The sequence below is a fragment of the Pocillopora damicornis genome, chromosome 4 (assembly GCF_964200805.1).
Source record: "Pocillopora damicornis chromosome 4, jaPocDami1.2, whole genome shotgun sequence".
NCBI classification, from domain to species: Eukaryota; Metazoa; Cnidaria; class Anthozoa; order Scleractinia; family Pocilloporidae; genus Pocillopora; species Pocillopora damicornis.
Genome location: NC_142673.1, coordinates 15,854,662 through 15,874,164, shown reverse-complemented (window position 1 = coordinate 15,874,164; position 19,503 = coordinate 15,854,662). Strand labels below are relative to the sequence as shown.

The window sequence follows — 19,503 nt, the reverse complement described above, 5'->3', positions numbered from 1 at the left end:
ACCGCATTTCACTTTTTGCACGAAATATTTGTTCTTAGATTATAGTCCACAGTCTTAAGTCTGTATGCTGTGATCTGTCGTCCGAATTGCCATCCTGAAACTGTGCTCCATATTCTCTACTGACTGAGCCAACAACACAATCTTGCACTACGCACATTTTAACCTTTTAAGAGTCTTTCTCCACAATTTTCCCGCTCGGGGCCAGAAAACTGTTATATATGGTAGTGTCAACCATAGACTTGGATTTCAAAACATCGCGTGATCGCGATCATCAGCAAAAATTTGCCATAAATAACTGCAGCAGTATATGCTGCTAGAGATCATATTAAGAAAGTAAAAAAAAAACGTCAAAAAAACCACGTTTCAATGTACAGAATAAACTCATTTAATATGAACTGAGCATACGTTGAAAGGTTTTGGTATTCAGACGGTAATACAGTGTGTCATTCAATGGAAATCCTTTTTTTAAAATGAACATGGGAAGCCAAAATTGCTCAGCAACAGGAACGTTAACTATTTCTGCAGATTAATTTTTAATTTGCAATGTTGATTAGTGATAAAAAAATTTTCCAGAGAATTTCTATTTATAACATCTCATCGACTGAGACTCACACCAGCTTTAAATATATATATTTTTTTCCTTCACTCAAATTGGTGTGTCAAGTTGAGTTAAAACCCTCATCAAAGGAGTTTTTCTTTAATCGTGTTGTCTTGGCGAGGGAAGTAGAATTGCTTTGTTTATTCTTCTTGGGGTGTCTGGAAACAGTGCTGTAGCTATCTATATTTTCTACTGACTGAGCCAACATCACGATCTTGCACTAAAACCTGCGCACATTTTAACTTTTAAGAGGCTATTTCCACCACTTTCCTTCTCGGGGCTAGACACCTGTTGTTAATGGTCCTGACGATTATAAATTTGCATTTCAAAACATCGCGTGATCACGATCATCAGCAAAAAATTTGCCAGAGATAACTTCAGTAGTATGTTGCCAGAGATCATATTAAGAAAGTTGGCAAACTTCAAAAATGACCATGTTTTGTTGTCTAACAAACGTGAACATCAACGCGATCAAAAATAAGAGCTGATTAGAATGCGTAAGTACTTACGTAAGAAGGTATTCAAGTTGCACGGATTAATGTGTCATGAAAGTTCTTTCAAACAAAGAGTCTCACATAGGATATTAATCAGCCCAAGTCTATGAGTGTTAGGGGGTGAATTCCGCTCTTTCAAAGGGGATTTCGTACACGGAAAATTTAGACTTTCCTTGGCACTTAAATTCAAATGGGTTTTATGTTAGATGACTTTAAAGTCCTCTTTGTGTCACTTAGTATATACATTCTTATATTAGTATAATTTTTGAACTCGATGATGACGTATGTCGAACGTCAAAACTTGATGTGTATCAGCTCTTTGTGTTTAATGTATAAGTTTATTCAGCGTGATCCAATGCACTAATGTATCGCAATATTTCGTAGCCAAATGTTATGTAATGTTACACAAGAGGTATTTATCTAACCCGCAAATACACACGAAGGTGATATTCCGATGGGCCAGCTGCAAAACTCTAAAAAAAAAACTACATCTTGAGAAAAAAATTGCTTCTAATGAGATAACAGCTTCCCAATGTTTTATTAGTCTCAATTTCATCTTTTTTAAGTCCAACAGGAAGCTTTTTGATTATGAACTTTACTCAGGAACCGACAACAATACTAATTACAGAGGAGACGAACTAATTAAACGATTGTTTAGCGATATACAGAGTGCATTCGTTTAATATGAACTGAGCACTGACGAAATATGATCAGTGTAAAGCTTTTCGTATTCAGCCAGTAATACAATATGTCATTCTAAGTAAATTCTTTTTTTAAATGAATGAGGAAAGTCAAAATTGCTCAGTAACAGGAGTGTTAACTATTTCTGCAGATTAATTTTTGTTTGCTATGTTATTTAGTTTTTAAAATTTTCCAACGAGTTTCTATTTTTAACATCTTTTCCACTGAGACTCAAATGCAAAAGGAACAATGTCTGACTGTTATACATATTATAGGAACATAAGTTTAAGTTTAAGGCTTTAAGTACGGATCTTTTTGTTCTTACGTCCTATTCAGTCTTCGTTTTTCCTTCGCTCAAAATTGTGTGTCAAGACGAGTTGAAACCCTCGTCAATTGAGTTTCCTTTAATCTTGTTGTCTTAGCGAGGGAAGTAGAATTGCTTTGCTTCCTCTTCTTGAGGTGTGTTTGGAAACAGTGGGGTAGCAATGACTTCACCTCTGTTCGAAACTCTCTGCTGACAGCACAGTATACCAAAGGATCTGCCGCAGAGTTTGTGAATGTCGATATAGCCACGATCAAGATGAGAATTTTGTAGAAGCTCACATAAATTAAATCTTGCCAGTACACTGCCACGAGGTCGAACACATTTAAAGGTAGCATGGTCAAAGCGAACAGTACCACCAACGGCCTGAGGATTTGCTGCGTTTTCTTGGTCTGATGTAATATGGCTTTCGAGTTTACCATAGACGACGATTCTCTCACATCTGAAGGCTTTGCGGTCTCGTCTTGAAATTTCCTTGTTCTCTTGGACACCATTTTGCCGATTCTTCGGTAGCAGAAAGCTATGATGCTTAGTGGCAGGAGGTAATGCAGTATAAAGTTCACTGTCACGATAATGCGCCGAGAGGTCATAGTCAGTGTATGGCCGCACCTCCGAAAACTAGAGTTGTACACTCCATGGACGAGAGGCTGTATGCTGCGTGTAGCGAAGGACAACAGCCATATAGCGATAACGATGAACCGAGATCGCTTCAATGACCTTCTTCCTCCAATTCGTATTTCTTTCCAGGCGATGTTTGCGTAGCGTTCGACCGCAATAATCGTGATGGACCAAACGGAAGCGCCATAAAAAGTTTCTAAGCAGGGTGTAACGTACAAACAAACAAACCTCCCGAGGACCCATTCGAAAGGAAATTGAGCTCGCAAGATAATTATGGGCAGAATAAACATCAAGACACCTAAATCTGCGAACGCCAGGCTTAAAAGATACTGGCTCATGGCAGAGAACACTTTTGGCCTTCTGATTATGGTAGCGCAAGAGATAGCATTTCCAATGGTGCCAAACAAACCGATAAAGATTTGAAGACTCAATTCGAAGATCGTGAACCCAAAAGGTAACTGGAGGTAAATTCCGTCATCCACCTCTTCTGTCGTGTTATTTGCCATTTTTGATCTAAGCTTTTCTCGGGTTTGGCTGTTCCAAGGTTTCTTCGAGATGACCGCCGCCCCAAAGCCCCTGAGATCACGAGAAACTTCTTCGATGGCTTTTCAGTGTCTCTCGACTTTGGTCTAAACAGACGGTAATATAAGACTCACCTCATTAAATATTCATAGGAAACATATTAAAATTAAAAAAAGTCCTCACGGATGATCAAAACAATATCGTGACTAGTGCGAAAACGATTTGAATTAAACATTTCAATTGCAAATCTAACCTTTTAAGCCGAGTCTTGCCTTCAACTATTTGATACACATTAATCACTCTGTTTAGTTGGACTTTCATAATAAACTCATTTAAATCTTCAAAATTTCGAAGGCTGGATTTTTTTCATTACACATAAGTGAGTACAAACATCCTCTTAAATTGAACTGAACGAATCCGGATATGAAAATGAATTGACGCTTTTTGTTTTAGGCACAAACAGCATTCAATGTAAGGCATATCACAGTGGGATGAGAAATCGAGGTTCAAATATCGAAGTTATTTTTATTATAACTTGTTGAGACTCTAGAAGATCGCCACATGTCAAGATGCACCACTATCAGAATACAATGAGGAATCACAATGGATGAAAGACCTGAAAGGCTCAGTTAGACGTGTTCGCTTGATTAGAAATTTGGCGCTAAAGGCATCTTTGATTATATCAAACAGAACAATTTGCCACAAAATTGGCTTTCCCCTCAATGACCTACGATGTCGTCATTAAAACCTCATCACCTGGCGGACAAATGCAAACAAATATTCAAAGACACATCGTTCTTTTTTTTTCTTCTAAATTTCGTAGCACAAGAAGAAATATTTTGGTTGCAAAGGTCTCAAAAAGGTTAAATTTATAATCGGCGGGAAACTTCAAAGATATAACATACGTAATCTGAAGTTTGATCGTAAATCAGGATTGAATGATTTAACGTGGATAATAAAACTAGCAATTTAGTGGTTCCGTTCTGACTTCGTTTTGTTTTTACTTTAGGCGGCCAATTTAGACTGACAACCATCCGCCGTTTCCTTCTGTTCTTATAAAATTGCTGCCAATATTTCGTAGCTTAAGAGAATTTCTTGCAGATTTTAAAAATGACTGATGATTTTAATGAATTGCCTTCGAAGTAAAACTTAACTGCGTTTTACCGTTTGTCGTTTATTTTCGACCTGTTGTTGTAGTTTGGTGATTTAATGGCCTAATGATGCTGTTGTGAAAATCAAAGTGTTCATTTGCCCGTTTATATAAGGTTAGAAAGAAAAGCTTTGAGTCACCATCTTTCATTAAATTGTGTTCTCTTTGGGATATAAATCAAGACAAAAAGCCGATTTATATTAATAGTCAAAACAACTTCACCATCACGATAAACAGGAAAGATTCTTCTCGCATTGAAAGTGCTTCGGTTGCAGAGAGGGAAAGTATTTTCCATAACTAGTTGCCTTGCACCAGTCGAAAAACACTCGTATTTGTTAGTGGTCAACATTTTAAAAATTTACAAAGTTATGGATGTTATCTCTTCGCGAAACTCCCACAGATTGATAATGAATTCAATGTGTCCTTACGGTGTATTTTAAGTGACGTGTGTATGTAGATCAAAGGTTGTCAACCCACTCGCATAATTTTGAAAACGTTCCACCCACTCGGAAGAATATTTTTAATACATCTCGAGAATTCCTTTTTCCTGCCTAAGAACTGTCAATCATAATTAAGCTGCGACAAAAAGATCAACCTTTTAACAGCACCGTCAGCCTTTCATGAATTTTTTTTTTCTATTTCATTTTGTTCCTCAATTTTAGTGACGTCTGGCAGGTCGCAAAGGGTTGGTCTGAAAAGGATTGTCTGTTTGCTAACAGCATTCGTGACGAACTGATTATATGTGATCTGAATTTGTGATGGCCCCAACAAAAAATTCGTAGTAATACTTTCCTAAACATAATTTAAATTGGGTCACTTTGACGCCGATGGTTTTGTTTTAATTTCAGCTCCTCACGTCTACATTTGCGCACTTTCGTTCTTCAAATAACTTTCTCTGGAACAAAGAGAATAGTAAATAAGTAAAGTGAACAAATAAACATTATTGCCTACTTCTTAGAGTCCTGGTTGATTTTCTGGGCAAATAAAGCAATAAAACTCCTCTAAGTTTTGACTCTTCGCTCTCAACATATGGCTTTGTGGTTCAGTTAATATTAACGGCTACCTGGTGTCTAATGGACACGAATTCCAGCTCCGTATGTTGACAGCTCAATTTTTTTTTGCTGCAGTTTTCTTGAGAAGGTAGTTCCAATGCCGTTCATTTTTGATTAGAAATAATTTAAGCCTCCTGTGGATTTAATGAACTTCTAATGAAAAAGGAAACGTGACTTATAGAATTCAAGAAAAACGGAAATTTGTACAATCATGAGCAAACTTTTTCTCTCCTATCATTTTTGTGTATCTATATATTTGTTCTTTAAAATAATGGTGTTCAAGTTTCTCTTCGCATGCAAGAAAATTCTCGTCTGTTATTGTAAATATCACTTTTAAAAGTTTTTGAGTGGGTTTTTTTTTTTTATCCTTTCAACCGCTCTGTACGTTTATGACTATTATGGAGAGAATTAACAAAAAGCTCCTCTTCAGCCACTTCTCCTTATCCAAATACTTGTTCTTTTAGATGATGGTGCTCAAGTTTCTCTTCGCAGGAAAGAAAATTCTCGTCCATTATTGTAAATCTTGCTTAAACATTTTGAGTAGGTATTTTTTTTGTTCTTTAAATTTCTTTTTACGTTTTGGACTATTACGGAGATCGAAGATTCAGATTATTCTCATCTCGTAAATTAGTCTGTGCTTTCCTAACACATGTCACTAATGAAAATTGTCTCACACTCGATATCGCTGATTACAGGAAAATGTAGCTTAAAATTTTCAAAACAGTTCTGGTAAGATGCACATAGCTCAGTTTTTGGAATGATGTTCGTGGAGCTAATACGCTTGGAAGCAATATACTAAGAAAAACGAACCCATCTTGAAAATGTTTTCATTTCATTTTGTTTTTTTCGGTTTTTGATTTTCACATTTGGACTCATTTGCAATTCCCCAAAAGAGACTTGGAATTGGCGTATACTTTCTTGAAAGAAGATGGAATGGAAGACGTACGCACCAGCTTAATTACACTTCCCTAAAAGATTACACCTTACACATACTTGACCAGATTGATAAATTAACGATTTCCCTGAAATTTTTCCCTATTATCCATCAGCTGATTGACAAAAATGTTAAGATGTAAGCTTGGTCTTCAAAGAAAATAAACATCTTTATCAATTGTCACGATGGTGAGAAAGAGATAAAAGCATTTTAATCCGTAAAGGGGAGTCGAACCTCAGGCCCTCAGATTTCGCGGTCCAATGCTCTGCCAACTGAATAACAGAGGACTAGATGTTGAGTTTGCCCATGTACTTCTCTCTTTATTTGTTTTCTTTGTGCAACTTATTTTCAGTTTGAAGATAATGGAAGAGGAGAAGGAAGTAGTAAGAACTTTGCGTCAATGTGATTTTAAAGCCGAGAACCAGCAGTCAAAATATTTGAAAATAATCACTAATGGCAAAATTTTAAAAGTTAATCTAAAATCTAACTTTAAATGCAGTCTCCAAAACTCTTTAGCCAATGATACCCAGTTATGCAGTAAATGGCTTGAACTCGAGGGGAACATGTGATCGTGTAGTCTGATACTCCAGGTGAGGATAGTCCTGAGGATAGTCCTGAAGATAGTCCTATGTGGAGGTCGTCATCAAAGTCAATTGATACACCGTAGTCAGTCGAGAGGTATACGACCGGTTGGTGTATACTGATTGGTCAGTTTAGCCGTGATGTTACGAGTTATGAGACTCAAATAGTTAGTGTAATGATACCATTGATTGCATCACCGACATGGAGAGTCACATGTAGTTGAGAAACAACAGCTTTTAATATATTATCTGGCTAGCGAAATTCATGCAAATTCATGGGGTAGAAGATTCCTTTTTGAAAAAGCATTTACAGGTATAACATTGATTTACTACTCTCTTCCATACCATAAGTGTAGAGATTTTGATCGAAATTATCTTTAATAAGCGTTCAAAAAACAGAACTCGTTAATATTAAGGCAAAATGTGCATGTTATGTAATTAAGTTATTTGTATACACACGATCGAATAAACGTCGACACATTAAAAGCATTAGCAATGAACAATGAAAGAATTAAAACCATTCACGCTTTTCCGAAGAAAGTAATCATTATAAACGAAGATCTTCTATGAATATTGGCAAAGTAAAGCACTGATAACGTGACTGTGCGAACATTTTCCCATAGAACTGTTGTGTCCCATGCTTCTTAGGTGTCAACATTTTTCGTAATAGAATGTAGCAAACAGATTAGGTAAAACTGTGGAGTGGATGATTCATAACAAACTCATTTTTAATTTCGTCATTTGAGAGCACACGGTCAAACACCATGAGGTCGCTGAGAAACGCGTCGGTTGTTTCTCCACTATCTCTTTTCAAGCCAATGTCGTAAACAGTGTGCCCTGAATTCTTAAGATCCACTTTTGTTTCGACGGAGATATTTGCAATTTTGCTCTCCAAATGGTCTCCGTTGATGTATAGGCTACCAGTATGCTGACCTCGACTCCACGTGAATGCAACGTGACTCCATACATTTACAGGGACAGTCTTACTGAATAAAATGCAAAATGAATTAAAAAAACAAATGTAATCAAACAATGACAGGTTTTAGCATGCAGAAAATTTCATATGGTAATGTCCTACGGCACAGGTATTTGCTATGTAGCTACGTGTTCGGTTGTGTACATTTTCAGGCGTTATAAGAGGGGGGGGGGGGGTAAAGGGGTTCTTGCGTGATATGAGGCTAAGTAATTTTAATTTAAGTGACCAGTGAAAATACGAAATTAAAGCCCTGCCCGCCCTACTTTACTCTCCTCTTATAAGAAGAGACCATACCCGAAGGGGGTGCAGAAGTTGAGGAGACCAGTTTCAACAGAAGAATCACGCCGTACATCAACACATAAACGGGCATCTGTCATAACGTCAAACCGGAACTGATGAGGGCTTGACCAATCACTGTAGATCATTTGGCGGCCAGTTGAAATCGGAGATCTTTTGATCCAGACGGTAATACTTAAGTCAGTCTGCTGGATAGGTAACGCTGGTGTCTCAGCAAATGTGCCCGGTGTGCCGTCAAGATACAGCACAGTTCGGCCATCTTGCTCTGTAAATCTCGCTGCTCCTTCCAGACTGGATAGAATATGACAAAATGAAAGAAAAATCTGTGCATACCTCTTGATTCCGAAATCATTGGATTTTAATGGAGATTGTTTCAAGGAGGTACTTCTTGTGGGGACTAGTAGCGACCATTTTTGTACAACAACAGCTCGTCACCTTGGCGTGGCATGTGACGCAACAGCGGTCAAATTGAGCTTGACGATATTTAAGTTGGGTGGGACGATCTCTAGCGCAACTTCGACTTTCAGCATCTCCTCATTACTCAATTTGGGTGCAACCAGCCTATGTACCCAAGGGTGGCGGTGGACGAGTTTAAGGTTCCGAACGCAAGACGAATACAGATTAAAGTGTCCTTAAGTCAAAATTTTTTCATGTTACACGTAACAGGGTAGCGCGAAACATTATTATGGCAAGGTGGTGCGTGTAACATCGCCTTTAAGCTCTCGGGCATCGGTAAAACACTGAAGGAATATAAAATATTTCCAATAAAAGAAACCACACTTACGTGAGCAATCTGTCTGAACCATTGAATGTCCAATGAAAAGGAAAGCCTACAAAAGAGAAACACAACTACATTCGAAAACATTCGAAGCTTTGTTTTGAAATAGGACGATAAGTATTCGGCGTAATTGAGGGGGAAATTTTGGTGAAAAGAATAAAAAAGAGGTCGACACTGGCTGAAAAATATATTGTTCTGGTAGTTTCGGCTACTACTGTTGCCTCCTTCAACAAAGATAAAAGCGTAAATGTATAACGGCGTCCTGCTTGGTGCATGTCCACGATGTGTGATAAAACTTAATCTCGAAGGAATTTTTAACGTGTAACGATAGTCTCTAGAGTATTTTTAATGGCTCTAAAAATTCCTAATGTTATTGTATATGTTTGGTAGCTTACTGTGTTCGTTTAGAGCGTTTCTATCTCGCATGGAATGCCAAGCTTCAAGAATTAGTCTTTGTCGCCACGCCGATGACCTGTCAACAATTTCAACACTCTCCGAATCTATTTGGTGCCTGTGAAGCACATGGTGTTTGGCCAACGAAGAGTTTTCATTCAATGGTGCTATGGCCTTTGTGTGTTCTTTCACGCGTGTTTTTAGGGCGCATGATGTCTGACTAACGTAAACACAATCACGATCTTTACATTTGATCCTGTACACGACTCCTCTTGAAGCCTTTTTCTCGATCTTGTCTTTTAGTTTTTTAATATGCCTGGCTACACACCGAATATTTTGAATCGAGGAGGAGTTAGCTTGGAGAAAGAAGAGAAAATGAAAAGCAAATGGAATAGCAACTACTCGACTGCATTTCCTGATGCCAGTATCCTTGAATCAGTGTAATGAAAAATGGCCTTGTGGGATAGGAAGTGCTTCTTTCCAAGGGAGGGCGCGGACATGAGCATGCGCGCGATACAAGGAACAGACATTTAGTTATGAGGCAGTGTTTTTTCCTACCGTGACATGCTTTCCCATCTGACACCTTGTCCGAAGGGCAAATGCAGGTGAAACTACCAAAGGTGTTTTGACATGTAGCACTCACATGACAGTCGTGTCGCCCCTGTAAGCATTCATCCACATCTACATTGGTTTTGAGAATGAAATGTTAGCCACACAACAATGACCAAGAGAATATAAACTAATCTCTTGCTAAAACTGCATTACTACATATCCCTAGATATTCCTGTGGTGAGCCAAACTTATTCTAATGTTACGATTTATCAACAAGATATTATTTTATTATTATACGTCTTCTGTAAGCCTTTGAGTGGCAAAATAGACTCTGAGCTCGAGGCTTGCGTTCTAAAGCTTTTATCATACCGCGTGTACCTTCATCGCATCTTTCCCCTTGGAATCTAGGATTCGAACAAAAACAGGAGTGACCTTCTCCATCAGCGAAACAAATCTTTTCTTCCGGGCAATGAGGTTTGCAAAAATCCTATTTGGCAAAAATGTGGAAACGGTATGGGAGCAATTATGAGTGATAATACTTGTTACATGACACAGCAACAAACGGCACGACACAGCACGTCATGGCACAGAAACAAGACGATACACGACGCAGCGCTACAAGACACTTCACGAAGACTCAAGCTCAAACGGAAACTAATGGCATGACACGACACGACATGACACGTACGACACATTATACCACAGCACGACGACATGACATGGCACGAAACTGCAAGGCACCTTAGGACACCATAAGGCAACACTGAATACAATAAGGGTTGCAAATAATAACAAACAATTATAGAGAATCATTGCAAGAGAAGTCTTAAGAAAACACAGGATATCTTTCGAAGATACGTTATCCCTCCTGGAATTTGCATACATACAAAAAGCTTTCCTACTTACCGTTGAAGGATGATAGGTGAAACCTGGGCGAAACACAAGGTGATTCGCATGAAATACATGAAGAGAGCTGCTCAGCTCACATACACGTTTGCCTTGTTCAGATGGTGGACCGAGGTTGTAAGATTTGCAATCATACTGTAAAAAACACTGAATTTGACACAGATCTCCACTGTCCACAGTGAAGTTCTTGGTGATGTTTTTGTTGAAAGCACTGTCAGGATAAACGTTACCGAACTTCAGCAACCGGCAATGATCTGAAAGAAATTAATGTAACTTCTGTCGGTTAAAAATATCATCCATCATTTCGGAGGGAAGGCAAAATATAGAGTAGTTAATTGCCGATATAAAAGAGACTTAAGAATAGTGAACGCTGAAAATTCAGCATGTGTTCAAACAAACATGTTGTAGTGAAGAGCGAAGGCAAAACAAAGGATAGGTAAGAGTGACCGTAAAACCGCACTTTACCCATCTCTCCCGTTTTGCAGAGGTACTTAGGATCTTTCACAGATCCTAAATTTATAGGTGCGGCCGAAAGTATTTGGGCTTGCAGTCCCAACTAAAGTCCATTTTTACAGCGTTAGCAAAAAGGAATTTATCCCACCGTAATCACAGCAGCGTGGCCACTGAGGAAAACAATACTTCGATGCCAAATGGAAGCAGTGATCCACAGATTAGCGAGGTGAAGAAAAATAAAAGCAATCTCTAGATGAAACAATTTCAGAATTAAAACCCCAAATAGAAGCACGCTCTCAGCAAAATGAGCGAAATTAAGAACCATTCGTTCGCTACGTAGATGAAGACGAAGAACGATCATATTTGCAACGCGAATGTATCACAAATCATAGTAATAGGCTCGCAATCATCGCCGAGCCGTCATGGTAGATTAATTTGTGAAATAAAAATAAAAGTCAAGAAGTGCTTTTTTTGTTTTGTTTTTCACATTTTTTGGTACGGCTAAAATGCAAGTGCGATCAACCCCTCCATTAAGAAAGATGTTACGCTCACCGAATATGATTGCTATTGTTCGCTACGCTATGTTTTCTCGCTGACTTTGCATGATGTGATGTTAATTAAAATTGGAAATACAGAGAAATTACCTCTAACCTCATTGTTATCTGGGTTGCAGTCTCAATTTTATCTCATGCACGCGCAACTCCCCAAATATTTTAAATATTCTCTATGTATATTAAAAAACATACTGATCAAATATTCTTCATTATGGCAACAAAAACTGAGTCAGACTTAGCATTTTAATTTTTGGAACATGCCGGCATAGATTTGTTATCTTACCTAATGGGCAAACCGACTGGAAGAATGCTGTTATGAAACACAGATAAAGTTTCATCTCCACAGGGCTTAAGTATCCACCATAATCTCGAGTCGATTTAGGTCTAATACAACTCTAATGCAGGCGTCTCTTTATCCTAAGCCTTTCAAAGGCTATAGTGTGGACATCGATTTCCTTGACAAAACGACTTATCTAGAGTTTCGGGACACTTCTTCTTCTTTTTCGTGGCTTCTACAGTTAACCTCGTCTAACCACGCGGCACAAAGATATAGCTCAGGACTTACAGACGGCTTCGATGTGAGGTGACCTCACTGAACTCCTCCAACTCTACTCATACATCTCTTAGGCCATATAAATGTTACTTGATTAAATACAGCCTCTCGTCTTAAATAATTAATGCGGTTATGCTTTCAAGAACCGCGATTCGGTGACGTTATTTAGATTGAAATAGAGCTCTCTAGTGCTTTAACAAATTTGTGCCAATTCGGTATCGGATCAATAATATACGTTGTTAAAACAGCTTTTTGAAGAAAGCTGCCACCTGCAGAGTGGGTGTATAAATTATGAAAAATTTAGCAATGACTCCCTGCCATAAAATTTATCAAAGAAAATTAAATAAACAACGCGCTCAAAGAAAAAAATTATAAATCAAGCGAAACTCGAAAATGTTCAGTTCTTGAGCCGAGCTAAGCTCGAAAATTCAAAGAGCTCGTATCAGGATGTTTAGGTTGTTGTCATAAACGCTCCAACGTAATGGATAAGAACAACGTAATCTAAGGACATCCCTTGTGTTACAACACACGAATGAAAATACGCTACAAAATAACGACAGGGAAGCATTAAGAAGAAAATATTTGCTTCTTTAATGGGATTCATTGTTACGAGTATTGTATGTCTTCGACCAATTAATCATATAAAGTAATTTACACTTTTACCTGGGGGTCCTCACGTTTTCTTTCTCATCAAATAAAGGAAAGTCACGTTTTCTCCACTAAGCCTTCTTCAGATTTTAAACTACGTCTTCCAAAACCATATAGTTTCGGAGAAAAGCATTTATCCCATCGCTCGTTTTCGTTCATGCTTGTTTTGTGGTTTGTATTTTTTATTTAAATCCTTGAAAATACTTAAATGGTGTTTCTGTTATCGAGCATTCTCACAGTCTAAAAAAAATCTGTATAATTAGAACTCGAAACTCGAAGCCCTCCTTTGCAATTGGGTGAGGACAAAACGACACTCGTTATTAGGCCTTTTAATGCAGTCATAGCACTCTCGAAGCACGTCTAGATGTAAGAAACAGACCGCAAAGGTTCAGTTATCTCAAATAGGATTTCTTCTTTCCACAGGCAACCTATAATAGATTCAATCTGTCATGTAAATTGCACAAATTGCCGTTTAATTTTAACTCCTTTTAAGGTAAAGGAGGGGACGATAACGTTGATATTAGTTGGGATTACTCGTGAAATACTATCTTAAAATCAATTTCCAATTGAGTATATCGAAAGCAATCCGGAACTGGTTTCGTTTTGCTTTACTTCGTCATGTGATTGGTCCAGAAAACTCGCTTTACTCTTTCAACCAATCAGACGCAAAGTAAATCCAATTACGACATAGTTATCCATGTTTTCCCGTTTCAGGTAGTCTACTTGTTATTACTTTTATCTCTCATCAGCTTCTTGTGATATTCTCCTTTTTGCTGATTTTTTCTTGTGGTTACATTGGATTTTGGTAGTTCGACACTCACTACTCTCTGCTTCACACTTGTTTTTTTCCATAGTGATAAAGATAAAGGTATGTTTACCTGGCAAAAACAGTCTGTCCGAGAGGAAGTAAATAAACTCCACATGACCAAAGTTGATTGAGCTTAACATTTGAATATTAACAAGGATTTGGTCAAAAATAACCCGAGTCTATTCTACTGGACTTAATTAGATCTCAAGGGAAGTACGAATAAGAATATTGCAGTTTTACAATTATTTTGTTACTTGCTTTGTTTGGAATCACCTTGGGAATCCAATAACCTTGACGGTGCACGTGCTGGCCACATGTTTGAAGATAGCGCCTGTGGTAATTAAGAGTTTTAGACAAATCCTTTTTGACCAAATATCGAGACTGTGGTAAAACTTGTTTTGTCTATTACAGAAGGGCACGTGAACAGCAGACTACATTAAACAACTTCATTTGGGACAATCAGCTCTGCAAACCATTTCACCTATTTCTATCCTTTATCCGATTTTAGCTTGCAGTTTTACCATGAAGAACCGACTAAGAAAGAAACGTGGAAAGGCTAGGAATTGCTTCCCTCAACCATACTTTCTAAGGATTGTCTCCCTCGTCAACTTCGCTTTAATCTTAGATCCCCCTGTTTAGTTAGGAAGAAATCACACGGCCCAAGAAACCAAGTCTTGTTTAATATCTGCCACTTGGTATTACATCAAAACTGCCACGTTATACAAATGCCCACCAAGTTGACACTGAAACGAGGCTACTACGGATAATTCTCGTAAAAAGGAGAGAGCAGGTATTCCTTTTTCAGAAAAATTTGCGCTGGGTTTATCGGGTTTTTGACACAAATAGAAAGAGCCTACTTCTCTCGACCACTTTATTACAGGTTGTTCCCGGGCGAGACAGAAGAGAAGTAACCATGCAGGGGATTTGATTGAAACAGGTCATTTCTGATTTCAATCTCGGACAGGTCACGGTTGAAGACAATGAGATCGCTGAGGTAAGCGTGAGTTATCGTAGAATCGTCCCTTTTCAGACCAATGTCGTAAACATTATGCCCTGAATTTTTGAAGTCAAGAAGTGAATTGCTATCAGTAACGTGAAAAGCCTTCATCTGTCCGTTTATGAATATCCTCACTAAGCGGTGCACGCGACTCCAGGTTACAGCTACGTGACTCCACACGTCTGGAGAAACACTGAAGATATAAAATGAATTTACTAACTCTTGTAACCAAGAATAGCGTAATGTGTACGTACATCAACGTCACGTTGGAATTTTTCGTGTCCGTTAATTCTTGAAGGAGGAATACTGGGGAATCTTGGGGAGAGCGAACGTACCCTACGCTATGACTGAACACAATTTTGCAAATAGAAAAGGAAGAAATATGGTCGAAATATTCATTTTAGGATCGTAAAAGGGGAATTTCCTGGACTTAGGTCTTGGGCGCTATCCGTTAAGTGGAAAACGGGCGAGAATTTTCTGATAAAAGGACAAGACAATGCTCCCATCATGATGAGACAGGGCAAGCAGGACGCTTTTTCGCAGTCAAACTCTTTAGATTTGTTAAAGGGGGTATGTTTCTAAAGAGACTGTGGTGCTGCGTCGGTGGGAGAGTATAGTAGGTAATTAAGTGTTAACAACTGAGTTGAAAACGTAAATTGGCCACCGTAAATCAATCGCTCTGACGAAGGGCTAACGCTCGAAATGTCAGCTTTTTTTTACTCTTTACGGTGGCCATGCAATTTACGTTTTCTTTAGATTTGTTGACGAACGCATGCAATTATAGTTCACTGACCGATCTGAAAGAAGACCCCAAGCTGAGGCCAAAGTATCAATGTAGTACAAATGTTTGCTATGGGGGTGGTGGGAAAGGGCATCTTTAAGTTTATCCTTTCTTGCTTCATATAACATCGTTGACCCCACCCCCCTCCCTCACCGTTCCCGCTTCCCCCGACAGATTTATTACTCTTACCGATGGTGTTCGGTAACTCCAAGAGCAAGTACATCGTCGATTCCGTCAACGTCTCGCCTGGCTTGAAAATGAGGACAACCACTGTCCTTCATAAAGAACCTGAACTGCCATGGAAAGGACCAATCGCCGTATATAGTTTGTACTGAGTCCTGAGCAAGGGGCGATACCAGTTTGATCCACACTGAAATAGTCAGGTCTGTTTGGTGGAGAGGAATAGCCGGTGTCTCTGCAAAGTTTGCTCCAGTACCATCCAAGTAAAGAACCAATCTGTTATTTTGCTCCACAAAACCGGCACTTCCTCGCAAACTGATAAAAAAAGTTTAAAATGCTTGATTTCATCGGAATAAATCAAAGAGCAAATATAGTCTTTGCCAGCATTTCCCAAAATCAGAAGAGCAGCTTGAAAGATGGATTTTTTCATATGTTGTTTTGGTTAGCCTGGAACCACTGCTGATTAAGGAAATGGTGAATGCAAAGATCGTCATCACGGCACGTCATGCTATCACCCATTTTTTATTTCATCAGAACTAATCAAAGAGCTAAGACGATCTTTGCAAGTATTTACCGAAATCAAAAGAGAAGTTTAAAAGAAGGGTTTTTCATATTATGTATTTTTGGCTAACCTTGACTAAATTAGAAAATGGTGGATGTAAAGATCAGCAAGCAAGGAGACGAAAAGTGACTTACGTTAGTAAGCTGTCCGTGCCATCTAGGGCCCAGTGGAAAGGAAAGCCTACAAAATAAAATATTTTCATTACACTGCAAATGTTCGAGAACATAAGCCAATTCTGAATCATGCAACGCGCCTGACCTTTCCTCGTGAAAGTTTAAGCCATAAAACTGAGATAAATAATTGCAAACAACCGGTCTGTTTTGTCCAGTATTTTTTTCTTTTCGGTTAGAAATTTTTTCATCAAGCAAAGAAAATTCACTTTCCTCGGTGCTGGCACTGGACCAATTCCGTATGGCAAAGAAATCATCACCTGCACACTTGTCTCCATCCGGGACTTGGTCCGAACTACACGTGCAAATGAAACTGCCAACCGTGTTTTGGCACATGGAATTCCCGTCACAATTGTGAGTTCCCAGCGAGCATTCATCTACATCTGCCACGAAACGTTCAAAAAGGAACGTCATATGATTGAAATGGTATAAATGCTGCCTGGGCGATATATAAAAGACTCCCTGACTGAAACAATGAATCCATCCGGAATTGAGTTAAAATGTGGGCATAAAATTAAGAGAGCAAATGCTGTTTTTAGGATTTTTTAGAGTGGGTCGTTTTACTAAGGAAATATTCCTTTTTATCTGAAAAACTCTCTGTATCAAATCCCTTCAATATTCAATCACTTGACAAAATTTTCAGCCTCTTTTCACGTCCAAATTTTCTGGTAAAATCGTTAGAAATGTGGTTTATCATCGCTAAAACACAACATACCTTCATCACACCTTTCTCCTCGAAATCCAGGATCAGAACAAACGCACGAGAATCCTACGTCATTAGGACAACAGTTTTTGTTCTCTGGGCATGGAGGCTTGCATAAATTCTAGGTTCAAGAAAACAAAGCTTGATTATCACATCAATGGAACGAAGGTAAGTAAGCCTGCATTCAATCCACCTCTTTGTCGTTTTAGCAGAAGCAGCTGTTTTGATGTCACAAGGTTATTTTGGCATCAACAACTGAGTTGATAACGTAAATTGGCCACCGTGAAGAGTTTCAAAGCTGACGTTTCGAGCAGACAATGGGCGAACGCTCGAAACTTCGGCTTTGAAATTCTTCACGGTGGCCAATTTACGTTATCAACTCAGTTAATATTACCAAATTACATTGTTATACTCTCTCACCGACGCAGCACCACAGTTTCTTCTAAAATTTACCCCATTTATGTTTTGATGTTAGTCGGGACTGAAAGAGGAAAAGGGGAACAATAATCTATGTCTAATGTGGAGTGGACGTTTTCAGTGGCATATATGAATTACAGCCCAACTGAATTTTTCACAGAAATCTCCCAGGATTGAGGAGCTAAATCAACGAAGATAATGAAAACAAAGCGATGTAATCGGCTCAGATAGGGCCGAAGGATTATTTCGAAAACCAGAAGTCAAATACTAAAAAAGAAAAAAGAAATGGTAGTGGAGTAATATTCGATGGTTTGACGTTTAATACAAGCAAACGTTTTGCTCATTTCTCTCGTTTTTCCTTTTCCCTACCGAGGGCTCGGAAAAGTACTGCGCAACTCGCAAAATATCCACGTGTATTAGGTGTCATAAGGTTGATATAGGTATTCAGGACGAGTCTGAAAAGACAAAATCTGTTTTCTCCCTTGATGCTATAGTACGTTTTCCTAGGACTCATAACAATAAACTCACATCAGAAGGACGGTAAATGAAACCAGAGCGAGACTCAAGATGGCTCACTTGAGATTCATAATGCGAGCTGCTAAGTTCGCATACACGTTTGCCTTGTTCAGAGACTGGACCGAGGTTGTAGGATTTACAGCCAGTCTGCAAATAACAACTCAGTTGACACTGATCTTCTCCGTCTACTGTGAGATTGTTTATGATGCTTTTGTTGAACGCACTGTCAGGATAAATTTCTCTGAAAAGCAAAATCCTGCAGCAGTCTGCCAGGGAAAGAAACAAAAAAAAAAAAACGATTCACTTTAGTGAAAGATATTTTTCGTCTTGTGACGAGCGTGGGACAAAGAAAAAAATCTGAGTCCCCTACGGTGAGCGAGGTCTATTACGAAGTTCATATGACACGCGTCCTGCTTACTGCTAGGATCAGCGATATAGATAGCGTCATGTTTGTAAATAAAATTAGAAATATGGCAAGTTTTGAGCTCGGTAAGAAATAGTTAATGATATTTCTGGTCTTGTCACGAGCGTGTGTCAAAGAAAAAATTCCGAGTCCCTTTGAATCACCTTGTTACATTTATCGCACGTATAAAAGCCCCCAATAAGCTTCTTTGTGGTATAAAAAGGAATTCCGACTGTACCATTGTATCAGTTCTTCCTCGGGAAAGAATTCTCAATAAAATTTGCCTCGCTCTCAACGTCTGGCGCCGTAGTAGTATCTGGCAAGCACGGAGTTGAGTCTCGTCGAAGCCAGAATTTTTTCAGGCTTCTTTTAAATAATTACTTGAACCGCAGACTGACTGCAAGTATCACTACTTTATTCGGCAATTCAGGTAGTATTTGCTAGTGCCACTAGGAATGATTGAGAACGTTTAACCGTTGAAATATTAATCAGAAACAGAGCCATCGCCGAATATTTGGAAATTAAAATGCTTCAAATTACTCATATTATTGTCATTCTCAAAACATATTATAAATTTCGCTTGCTTACCTTCCGTAAAAACAAGATAAGGGAAGCTGAGAAACCACAATCCTGCCAAAAATCTGATTTTATTCTGACAAGTAGCAAAAGTGTTCCACTGCATGATGAAAAGTAGCCGAAGTTCATCTAATTTTCTCTCTCTTTCTTACTTTCCTTGAAGCCTTCTTTTTATCATTACCTTGAGCCAGGGTTTAAGACCCAAGGATGGATACAATTCCATATATTTCAAGGTCGCCACTGACTAAAATGTTTGGACTTCAATGTTTGCGGAAAGTCACCGTCAGTGCCTTCACTGATTAGGTAATTAATGCAGTTACTGAACATA

At 38.6% G+C, this 19,503-nt stretch overlaps 3 protein-coding genes and 1 long non-coding RNA gene across 6 annotated transcripts; 1 reads left to right on the top strand and 3 right to left on the bottom strand.

Moving 5' to 3' along the window:
• Positions 1-1,410: 1,410 nt before the first annotated feature.
• Positions 1,411-3,458, bottom strand: LOC113686658 (melatonin receptor type 1B-B). Its single transcript, XM_027204305.2, has one exon. The coding sequence runs from the start codon at positions 3,217-3,219 to the stop codon at positions 2,128-2,130; it is 1,092 nt and encodes a 363-aa protein (XP_027060106.2). The 5' UTR covers positions 3,220-3,458; the 3' UTR covers positions 1,411-2,127.
• Positions 3,459-6,665: 3,207 nt separating this feature from the next.
• LOC113686665 (uncharacterized) lies at positions 6,666-12,502 on the bottom strand. 2 transcript variants are annotated; one of them, XM_089202379.1, is made up of 7 exons: positions 12,145-12,502; positions 10,855-11,108; positions 10,327-10,435; positions 9,955-10,077; positions 9,010-9,055; positions 8,223-8,516; positions 6,666-7,938 (listed from the first exon to the last, which is right to left on the bottom strand). In XM_089202379.1, exons 1-7 carry the CDS (start codon positions 12,197-12,199, stop codon positions 7,638-7,640), a joined length of 1,182 nt encoding a protein of 393 aa, XP_089058505.1. In that variant the 5' UTR covers positions 12,200-12,502; the 3' UTR covers positions 6,666-7,637. The 2 variants fall into 2 exon arrangements, with proteins under 2 accessions (XP_089058505.1, XP_089058507.1); XM_089202381.1 differs by lacking the exon at positions 12,145-12,502 and adding an exon at positions 11,320-11,344.
• Positions 12,503-13,839: 1,337 nt separating this feature from the next.
• On the top strand, positions 13,840-15,962 carry LOC149047001 (uncharacterized). The gene is made up of 3 exons (XR_016185626.1): positions 13,840-13,930; positions 14,751-14,864; positions 15,823-15,962. It is a non-coding gene; the product is annotated as an uncharacterized LOC149047001 (long non-coding RNA).
• LOC113686739 (uncharacterized) lies at positions 14,532-19,476 on the bottom strand. Of its 2 annotated transcripts, XM_027204402.2 has the most exons (7): positions 19,188-19,476; positions 18,209-18,462; positions 17,276-17,384; positions 16,821-16,943; positions 16,525-16,570; positions 15,838-16,143; positions 14,532-15,060 (listed from the first exon to the last, which is right to left on the bottom strand). In XM_027204402.2, exons 1-7 carry the CDS (start codon positions 19,279-19,281, stop codon positions 14,745-14,747), a joined length of 1,248 nt encoding a protein of 415 aa, XP_027060203.2. In that variant the 5' UTR covers positions 19,282-19,476; the 3' UTR covers positions 14,532-14,744. The 2 variants fall into 2 exon arrangements, with proteins under 2 accessions (XP_027060203.2, XP_089059127.1); XM_089203001.1 differs by lacking the exon at positions 18,209-18,462 and having other exon boundaries at positions 19,188-19,442.
• Positions 19,477-19,503: the final 27 nt, after the last annotated feature.

Excerpts from the sequence above, each read along its gene's own strand:
- LOC113686665 (XM_089202379.1), bottom strand. The coding sequence starts at position 12,199 with ATGAAACTTTATCTGTGTTTCATAACAGCATTCTTCCAGTCGGTTTGC. Across the intron at positions 11,109-12,144 it reads CCAGTCGGTTTGCCCATTAG|ATCATTGCCGGTTGCTGAAG; the intron begins GTAAGATAACAA and ends AATTTCTTTCAG. Across the intron at positions 10,436-10,854 it reads TCACCTATCATCCTTCAACG|GATTTTTGCAAACCTCATTG; the intron begins GTAAGTAGGAAA and ends TTTGCCAAATAG.
- LOC113686739 (XM_027204402.2), bottom strand. The coding sequence starts at position 19,281 with ATGCAGTGGAACACTTTTGCTACTTGTCAGAATAAAATCAGATTTTTG. Across the intron at positions 18,463-19,187 it reads TTATCTTGTTTTTACGGAAG|ACTGCTGCAGGATTTTGCTT; the intron begins GTAAGCAAGCGA and ends TTTCCCTGGCAG. Across the intron at positions 16,944-17,275 it reads AGGAGAAAGGTGTGATGAAG|ATGTAGATGAATGCTCGCTG; the intron begins GTATGTTGTGTT and ends GTTTCGTGGCAG.
- LOC113686658 (XM_027204305.2), bottom strand. The coding sequence starts at position 3,219 with ATGGCAAATAACACGACAGAAGAGGTGGATGACGGAATTTACCTCCAG.